Here is a 10,085-nt window from a genome sequence, read left to right on the forward strand (position 1 = left end):
GAGCCTTTCCTCTTTTAGTGCCTATGGATAGCTGACATTTACCTCACTGAGCATTAATACGTTTGTCTTTGTGACAGTACACTTTGCCTTACTCATTCTGCATGGGCTAAATCTTCCAAAGAACTGTTAATTTCCAGAGGGGTTCTGTGAGATGTTTACATACTAGAACCACCAGTCCTATCTGCAGGGGGATAATTTGTTATCATTGCAACACCCTCAGAGATAGAAATTATAGCATTAGTCTCCTTTTTACAGATGGACAACATAAAGCTAGCACAATCAAAATGTTTGAGCAACCTATTTATGATGGTTGGAGAATGACAAATTTTTGTTCTGTTTTGGGAGGGGGAATATCTGCCTTCAAGAACAGCTCCTATTAACTTATTTTGCAGTTTTAATATCTGGCCCTGTGACAGATGAGGTCTACAGACAGTGGCCGCCTGTGGAAATCAAACTGATTTAGATAATTGCTCAGAATTTAATTCAGGAATAGGTTGCTGCTTTCCTAACTCATAGCTTTTTAGCATCTTAGTTTCATGCATCCCTCAACTCCCCCTCATGACACTGGATGTTGTATAAGCATTGGGAAGGAGACTCTCCTTCCTGAGTTCCCAGCTTTGATGCTGGAAGAATAACAGGAGAGAGGTTGCAGTAAAAACGCTGCTGACTTTTGAATTTCAGTAATTGCAGTTGGCATGGAGATGTTGGGGATTAAGTGTGCTTTGTATGAATGGATTATTTTCGAAGATGTTACTAATAGTCTACTGTACAAAATTATTTTTTATGGCTTCACAATTTAACTAAGTTTGCATAAATTTTCAGAGCAACAGCAAAATTAAAAAAAAAAAAAAAAAAGTGTCGTCCCTGTGTTGAGTTTCAGTTTGTTTGTGAGAGACATGGAAGGGTGAGCATGTTTCCAAAAACTGTTAGATACTTCACTTGTTGAGAGAACAGGAAGAAGAAATGGGCATGCACTGTACTTTTTTCCCTTGCCTTATTCTCAGAAACCTGAAGAGGAGAGACCCGATACAGGAAATTTCAGTCTGCTTACTTACAATTTGTCTTTTAAAGAATTTGACAGCAAGTTTCTACAAGGGAAAACAAGATTATCAACTCCAGGTAGCACTGTCAATACTGCCTAACAGAAAACCCACTAGTGAAGCTGGAATGCTTAACCAGAATGAACTTTGCTTGTACATTTTTTTACAGGTTATTAATAACTCAGTTTTTGCTGGCTGGTAAGAATTAATTATGCCACTTTTTTTTTTTTTATTAATCTGATGACTTCTGTAGTAAAGCAAATGTGAATGCTGAAAAGGGAAGTTGGAGTTTAGGAAAGGGTTGGAAACATTTGATAGAAATTGTGACTGGCAGTACTTGTGGTTCCTCTGTAACTATCCCTTAGCTTTCACTTAGGCAGTTACTCAGGGTTGAATAGTTTGTTGCCTCTGAACTGGTAAGTCATTGTCTGCCTATAATTATAATCAATTTATGGTTTTGAAACAAGACCAGTTTTTCACCCACCATGAGATCTGTAGTTTTGCAGTGAACTGAAAGGGGGTAACACTCTAGCAGCTGAGTAAACCGAGCAAAATAAGTGGTGTTATAGTATTGCACAGAAGCATCAGCTTTAGTACTAACTTGCAGAGGAAATAGAAAATACAGTGTAGTAAAGTTCATTCAGGGATTGTGTTTTTCCAACTTAGGTTGCCATGAAGCTGGTACAAAGAGGGAGAAAAATGAAACAGCCCAAAAGAGAGACCACGGAAAATAATGAAGTAGAAGCTCAGCACAAATGCACTGAGTGTGGAATGGTGTTCCAGCGGCGCTATGCACTTATAATGCACACACTGAAACATGAAAGATCTAAAGATTATAAATGCCCGGTGAGTTTGGTGGGGTTTTTTTTCTGTAAACCTCCCTTTTTATGAAAATTAATTCGGTAATGACACTAGTAAATATTTTTCTCACCTCTTTTCGTCATGTATTTATTTTCCTTATGGATTTCAGAGACGGATGCAGTCTAGATCTGGATGGAGTGGGTAAAATGTAGTGCAACTGTATGGCCTGACAGCACTGTGTGATATTAGAGTGCACTTGCTGCTCAAGACAGTGCTTCAGTGGGCTTTACTTTTAGTCTTACCAGTAAATTTGCAACTGTGTTTAGATCAGCCTGGAAGGTAGCCTCATTGGGAAGTGATCAGTGGTTCTGTCGGTAGTCATAAAATTCAAAATTTACAACTATTACTTAACCTGAGATAAAATGCCTATTGGAGTCAAGTTATAGACCTAGCTAATCATATTGCTATATTAAAACCTTTGATTACCCCTTTTTTGAAATAATTTTGGAGTATGAAATGCAAAGTGAAGTTGTAATATTTTCTTTCACAGTTATGTAAAAAAGAATTCCAGTATGGTGCCTCCCTGCGTGCCCATCTCGTCCGGCACACTCGGAAGACCGAAGTGAACACTGCAGCTGCTAATGTAGAAGAGACGGGTGTGCCTTCGGTGAAAGGGAGAACTAAACGTGAATTTATATGTGATATATGTGGGAGGACTCTACCTAAGCTCTATTCTCTCAGAATACATATGCTCAAACATACAGGTGTAAAACCACATGCATGCAAGGTAAAGAGAAAGTCCTTTTACTCTGTAATCAAATTATTAATGTTTTCTTGATATTTTAGTATTGATGCTCTGTCCTAAAACTTAGGTTAATTTAGGTCACTTCAGAATGGGGAAAACTACTGTAACATTCCTGATGAAAATTCTTGTAGTCCAAGACTGAGAAAACTAGAATGAAGTTGAATCATGAAAGTTCATACTCCTGTGTCTAGAAGAATGTCTTCCCTTGAGTATTCTTTTTTAACAGACCAGTTCTGCCACTGGTGCGAAATCACAGGCTTGGCTGTCCTGGTTCCCAAGAAATACAGGAGGTTTTATTGTGTTTGAAGTTAAACACCTATTTCATAATGAGTTTTATTTGTCCTATTCCACCGGATATGGATTTTTTTAGGTTTGTGGAAAGACCTTTACGTATAAGCATGGATTAAAAATGCACTTAGCTCTCCATGAAGTACAGAAACAGTTCAAGTGTGATTTGTGTGAAAAGTCTTTTGTCACAAAAAGAAGTCTTCAGGAACATATGAGCATTCATACAGGTAAGTGATGAGAAAGAGGATTCTCTTACTTTGGTTGACTATTGTATGCTGCTGAACTTTAACATTGTTCTTCAGTGTCAAAGGAACAGTTTAAAAAATAAATAGTAGTTTCTTCTTTTTCTTCTATTGGTCAGGTGGCTGAGATAGAGGAAAGTAGTCATTTTACATTTATTTTCTGGGCTTATTTCACTGTAGTTTAATCTTATTATGCAAATGTTCTGTACAAGAACAGGAAATCATGGTTGATATGGTTGATCTGTTCCTGTGTTTTTATGTACATGTTTATGCCTCTATCATGTCAATTCAACAAAGATAGACAACAGGCTGGAATGTTCTGGAGCACTTACACTTGCAGCCTATCCTTTCAGAGGAAAGCATGTTAAGTTAAATTTCTGAGAATCTCCATATATGTTTTACAAGAATTGCTGTGCTAATACTGAAATTTTATAAAACCCAGTATCTTGAAAGATCTCAGCATGTGAAAGATGACAATGTAATTTAATACAAGCACAGCTTTAAAACTGGAATATGTAGAAGTTGTCAGTGTTCCTTGTTTCCCGAGTTGGGTGGAATCAAAAGTAAGAGACTGTTTTTGTTTAAGACAATTCATTCCAGAAATGAAGGAATTTATATTACTACTCAGCACTCCTAAATTGATGAATTGGAGTATAAAACTTTTATTTTAAGGTGGTGTTCCACAAATTCAAGATGCAAGTCATCCGTAAGCAATGCTGCATTGCTGGAGAAGTTGCATATTACATGAACACAGGCAATTTTTTTTTTTTTCCACATGACGGCAGTTTTTTAGGTTATTTGCATTTCATGACTGATTAGTAGTTGCAATGTTGTACCTGTGTTTAAAAACACGCAATAAGGTAATTTACAGTTGCTGCTCCCCCCGTCTGTATTATTACATTGGCACGTAGAAAATACACTTAAAAATTCCATCTGTGTATAATTAAACCAATTTCTCTTTGGAGCACTGCTCTGATTACCTAAGGTAAATTATGTGCAGAAAAAACACACTCTCTCACAAAGCACTCCAGAGATATGGAGGCCTGGCTTTGTAACATATTTTGGGTTTTTGTTTGTGTCTTTTTTTGTCAGGAGAATCCAAGTATCTTTGCTCCATCTGTGGAAAATCTTTCCACAGGGCATCAGGACTCAGTAAACACATAAAGAAACACCAGCCAAAGCCTGAAGTTCGTGGATATCAGTGTACTCAGTAAGTTACTTGGTGGCTTTTTTGGTGGGATTTTTTTCTTACCATTAATGATCCTAGTAATTTTAAAAATCAAAACCAGCTCCTTGTTGTAGCATAAAACTGTTCACTGGCCTGGAATAAGACTTTTAAAGTATAAGAGTGAAAAATGCACTTTTATTAATACGTACATTGGAGAGCAAAAGCTTGTTTTTTAACCGTTCCCTAGATTTAGTTTCATATAGTTGTTTTTTAATGAGTGTGTTTGCGCTTGTAGCTGAAATGTGGTTTCAAAGCTCAGTTATAGGACAGATAGAAGAGTGTCAAGCTTGTCAGAGGCCAAGGGCCTTCAGCCTGTTCTTGCCCTCTTTAACTGTGAGAGTTGATTTCAGTTTAATTTGAAAATTTCTTATACAGTCTGTGATGTCACATACTTGTGTGCACTGTAATACACACTGTGTTTAGCAAACAGCTCTGCAGGAACACCATAAATTGACACTCACTGACTATTGCAGTTAACAATACAGGGACAGAACGGGTTAATGAAACATACTAGGGAAGGCAATTTTGGTTTTGAAGGAGAAATATATTTTAAAAATAAAAATTTTTACTCAAGGCAGTACAGTCATGGATGCAAAAGATCACCTTGACAGAGAAGATATTTTGATTCCCCAACTCCTTTAAAACAGACACAGTCCTCCTTTCTCCTACAGCAAAGATGTCTACTAAGAATATAATTCATGTTGTCACAAATGGTTTAGGGAGCTTCACTAAGCGATAACCAGGCTTCAGTTTCCTAGTTCAGTGGCTTGGTATGTCTATCTCCCTACCAGGCTTCAGTTTGAGCTTCTTGGCCCAGTTGAACAAAGCTGAACATGAGTTATTTTTCTAAAACATTCGTGGAAGTTTTCCAGTGAAGTAGGTATTTGCTTAAATTGCAGTAGTGCTTAAGAGTGTCAGAGCATGGTGGTGGCGGTTGCTGGAGTTTTTTACTTCTGTAATGGCTTTTCCAAATATGCAATCCTCGAGGGGGGAATATCAAATGCCAATCTCATTCAAGACCCTTAGGTGTCTTTGTGATACTTTTTGATGTGGATCTGCAAACCGAGGATTGCTGAGAGCCCTGTTTGAACTGGAGTTGTTAGTTTTTCCAGCCTAGGAGGAGGTTGTTTGGGTGGCTTAGGGACCATCACCTTTTTTTTCTTTCTTTTTTCTTTTCCTTCCTTTCTTCACCCGCCCCGCCCCCCCCCGCCCCGAAAAGCAAAGAAGCTTTTTTTCCTCTCCAGAATGCTTATTCTACAGGAAATGTAATATTAAAAGTTTTGTTCCTATATGGAGACACTTTTTTCTTTTCAGATTCCACTGGAGGTTGGGAATTCTGAGATTCAAGGTCAGGTTGGATGGGGAACTGAGCAACCTGATCTAGTTGAAGGTGTCCCTGCTCATTGCAGGGGGTTGGACTAGATAGCCTTTAAAGATCCTGTCCAACCCAAAGATTCTAGGATTCCCTTATTCCAGAGGTGAATCCTCCACCTTTGCTTGCTGGCATTTCTCTACCTCTGTCTTTTCTTGACTCGTACAGGTATATGATGTTACATGAGGAAGAGATGCAGATGATCAGGCAAAGATGTCTGAAGAGCAGAATTTCTTTCAAAGGGAGAAAGCATGCCTTTGATTAGACTGACCTCTGTAGTTTTCATACCAAGAGGAGCTAGTGATTTGTAATTTTATATGGTCATACGCTGGCAAGGTATAAATGAAGGTAAACTAGGAGTTTATCTGTAAGTTAGAACTAGGAGTTTACCTGGGTTTAGACATATACAAGCAGTAAGCTAAAGAATGAGTATCACTACTTTCAGATGCTTTCTTTTAGGATTCTGAATTTGTCTTGTAATTTAAAAAAAAAAAAAAAAAAAAACAAACCAAAAACAACGAAACAACATTTGAGCATTACAGACAACAAATCCCAGTTATCTTTGTATCAATAATCAATCCTCTTCAGTTGAGGGAAGAAACAGCTGTTGCTATCCTCATAAGTTCATATGGTATAATATAAATTTCTGATGTCTTCCAGTCAGTTTGCCTTTGATTATTGCCCATAAAAAAAACAGAAAGACTATAGTTACCCATAACAGACAGCAAGTATTACAGAGGTCCTCAAGTTATATTCCAGACTTTCAGATAAGCTGCTGTTCCTTTTAATTTTCCTTAGTTTAGAAAGGGATTGTGCTTTATATAGATGTTGATGATACAGTAGGTGTTGTCTTCTCAAAATCTTTAGGTGCCATTAAAGAAGAGGGTTCCAGTGCCTTTGAAATCAGGATCTCAAAGATTCTTCTTATATGAAACGCTAAAACTTTTACTGTTACAGGTGTGAAAAGAGTTTCTATGAAGCTAGAGACCTGAGGCAGCATATGAACAAACATTTAGGTGTGAAGCCATTTCAATGTCAGTTCTGTGGAAAATGTTACAGTTGGAAGAAAGACTGGTATTCTCATGTAAAGTCTCATTCTGTCACAGACCCTTATAGGTAAGAGGAAATTCATTTAACAGCTGAAATGTACTAAGCAATATGAGGTTATACAGATCTGTAGCCAGTCAGCAAGGAACTGCCTAGTCCATTGTTGCACCAGTTGATTGATGTTGACTGGGGTCTTGAGTACTTGAGAACAGATGGGTGACTTCAAATAGCATGGTCCAGCTGTTAACCTGCTGGCACAGTCCTGGAACTAATACATTTGAAGTTATAAGAGAATAAATATAATTGAAGTAGTTAGAAATGCTTTGTATGTGATCTCACTTCCCTAGAGTGGTAAGTGGAAGCTTTGTGGCTGTGAATAAGAGAAAATACAGCTTAGTTCAACAGTATTATTTCTAATTATGGAACTGCTTGTCTTATGAGACAGTATTCCCATTAAACTTTGCCCACTCTAATTAAAGTGCACTTTGGTTTAAAAAGCATAATCTAAGCATAGAATAACAGTTTCAATAGATTTCTCACTTGAAACATTTTAGGTGCAATATATGTGGTAAAGAATTTTATGAGAAAGCTTTGTACAGAAGACATGTAAAGAAAGCCACACATGGTAAAAAAGGAAGAGCAAAACAAAATCTGGAGCGGGTTTGTGAGCATTGCGGAAGAAAATTCACACAACTCCGGGAATATAGGAGACACATGAACAATCATGAAGGTATGTAGAAAATAACTAGTCATGACATCCGTCAACCCCTAAAAACATTATGGAAGAAGGGGTGACTGTTTCTTTGAGTCTGTGTATGTCCTGTGTTGCAAGATGCATAGAAGTTCTTACAGATTCTCCAGTTATAGTTTGATGCTATTCCTGGTTTGTTAACTCGCGTCCAGTGATTCCCAGAAGTGGCTCTTGGGATCTTCCTAAAACTGCGGTCACACACAGAGACAGTGACAATTTGTTCTTCTCAGAACTTCAATGGAAGAGAAACTTTTTCAGAAGTGATTAAAAGATGTATATCTGGCAAAAAATTGGCTGTAGTAAAACATTCTCTAGTTTGCAAGGTGCACATGGTTAACAAAATACTCTTTGAACAGGAGAGTGATTGGCCTGAATTTAAAAAAATGACCACTGTTGGAAGTTGGTCAACTTCTTGATTTGTAACAAGCAGTAAACTATATGATGCTTGGGGAAGATACGAAAACATTTTGTATGGACAAAAAAGCATGTGCATTTTTACTTTAGATGTGAAGTATGATGCTGATTTTTGAGTATTTGGTTGTTCCAGCTGTATTGGAAGTTTTACCTATACTCCAATCTTGGGGGAAAAACCACTTTTTTGAAGCATGTCTCCTTTTAAAGAGCTGTTATGAAGAAAAATAAGAGCTGTCTAACAATTGAAATAGAGATTTTGTGTCTGTTTCTAAACAGAGAAAGTGTCCTGTAATAGGTACCTAGCCTAAATCTACAGTGGCTGGAAAACCCAGTGTTGAAATAGTGTTTGTCACCACCCATGTGCCCCATTAGATGCTACAGACCACAGAACTCAGATGTTGTAAGGGAGAGTAAGATTATACAAACATCAGGTGCAGCATTTGAACATATGTGGTGTGGAGGAGGAGGGAGGAAGCTGTAGATGGCATGATAAACTAGCTAGAATAAGTGCTGGTTTGATGAGACATGTATAGTAAGATCTGCAGGAACCAAAGTGTGACTAGGAACGTAAGTGACAAATTCTATTAAGTAAAACATAGTTTCAGAAAGGCATCAATGGCAAAAAATAATTAGAATTTTATTAAGTGGTATGTACTCAAAGTAGGGGAGAAACTGCATTAAAAGGAATTTTGAAAAGAAAATATTTCGGAAGTAAAAGGTTAGACTGGGCAGACTGCTTGTGAAAAATCTTACCATGTAATGTATTATGCTTGCATTGTATTTTAGTACGGAAATAGTAAACAGATCTCCTTCCTACGTAGAAAAAGTGGTAGTAATTCTTTTGTTCTTTTATACTGCTGTTTTGCCTGTGACTTCTCATCATCACTCATGCTATTTATGAATGCTGACGGTCATCTTTTCCTTGCTTTCCCTTCGAGAACAGGTGTGAAGCCATTTGAATGTCTAACTTGCGGAGTAGCCTGGGCTGATGCACGCTCGTTGAAGCGTCACGTGAGGACACATACTGGAGAACGACCATATGTCTGTCCAGTGTGCAATGAAGCTTATATAGATGCCCGGACGCTACGGAAGCACATGACCAAGTTTCATAGGGACTACGTACCTTGCAAAATTATGCTGGAAAAAGATACTCTTCAGTTTCATAACCAGGGGACACAGGTGGAGCATGCCATCAGCATTTTAGCAGCAGACATGCAGGAACAAGAAACAGAGATCAGCGTTGGTGGCAGTGAGGTTGAGACTGTGGTAGTGACAGGAGAGACGCTTGAAGCCATTGAAGCAGTTGCAGCTACTGAGGAATGCACATCAGTCTCTACTCTTTCTGACCAAAGCATCATGCAGGTGGTAAATTATGTATTGGCGCAACAGCAAGGACAGAAAATGGCTGAAGTGACGCAGGCCATCGAAACTGTAGAAGTAGAAGTGGCCCATGTTACAAAGACGGACTGAATATAGTAGACGAGAGAGCAAGAAGGGTGTGATTACGATCTATGAGCGCTAAGTATTTAACTGGGTATCTGAGGCTTACAGTGATACCTATTTTCAGTTAATCCCTGGTACTGAATGTCTTGGTGACGAAGTACTGCACCATGCATTATGGGGAAGAAGTTAAGAGGCTTCAGTGTGGGCCAAGGCTTTGAAGGCAAAGATTTCCACACTGGCCATAACTGGGGGGGGGTGTGTGTGGGGGTGTGTGTGTGTGTGTGTGTATGAAGTTGGAAGAGTAATGTTTTCTGTGTCATGGAGTAAGTATCATGCTGTAACTTAAAAAAAAAAAGGAAAATATAAAGAGGCTGCACTAAAAATTAAAATGCACAGCTATTGGTAGCATATTTTTACTTTTATTTCTATGTGCATTTCATCAAGCTTGTGAGCAAATTACCTGTATTGGATTCTGTCTGTTTACTCCTCAGGACAAGGGGATAGTGGAATGCTTCGTGCAGCATGTGCTTCATGCAACATACAGAAAATCTGAGGCTTTTTTGTTTGGGCCAATGCACCATCGGCAGTTAGTGGCTCCCAGTTTTGACGAATTTGTTTAAATGCAAGTTTGGTGGGTGGCAGGTCCAAGGTTCA

The 10,085-nt window shown here is 38.2% G+C and overlaps 1 protein-coding gene across 1 annotated transcript in view; it reads left to right on the top strand.

The window, feature by feature from the left end:
• The window catches only part of ZBTB11 (zinc finger and BTB domain containing 11), a gene marked incomplete at its 5' end in the record, with an annotated part of 13,253 nt that extends 3,795 nt beyond the window's left edge, over positions 1-9,458 (top strand). The window contains 7 exons of the mRNA XM_010286139.1: positions 1,707-1,886; positions 2,392-2,628; positions 3,017-3,161; positions 4,269-4,386; positions 6,734-6,892; positions 7,378-7,553; positions 8,932-9,458. Of these exons, the coding sequence (XP_010284441.1) occupies positions 1,707-1,886; positions 2,392-2,628; positions 3,017-3,161; positions 4,269-4,386; positions 6,734-6,892; positions 7,378-7,553; positions 8,932-9,458 (1,542 nt within the window). The remainder of the gene's footprint in view (positions 1-1,706; positions 1,887-2,391; positions 2,629-3,016; positions 3,162-4,268; positions 4,387-6,733; positions 6,893-7,377; positions 7,554-8,931) is intronic.
• Positions 9,459-10,085: the final 627 nt, after the last annotated feature.

Source organism: Phaethon lepturus, unplaced genomic scaffold, assembly GCF_000687285.1.
Source record: "Phaethon lepturus isolate BGI_N335 unplaced genomic scaffold, ASM68728v1 scaffold44324, whole genome shotgun sequence".
NCBI lineage: Eukaryota > Metazoa > Chordata > Aves > Phaethontiformes > Phaethontidae > Phaethon > Phaethon lepturus.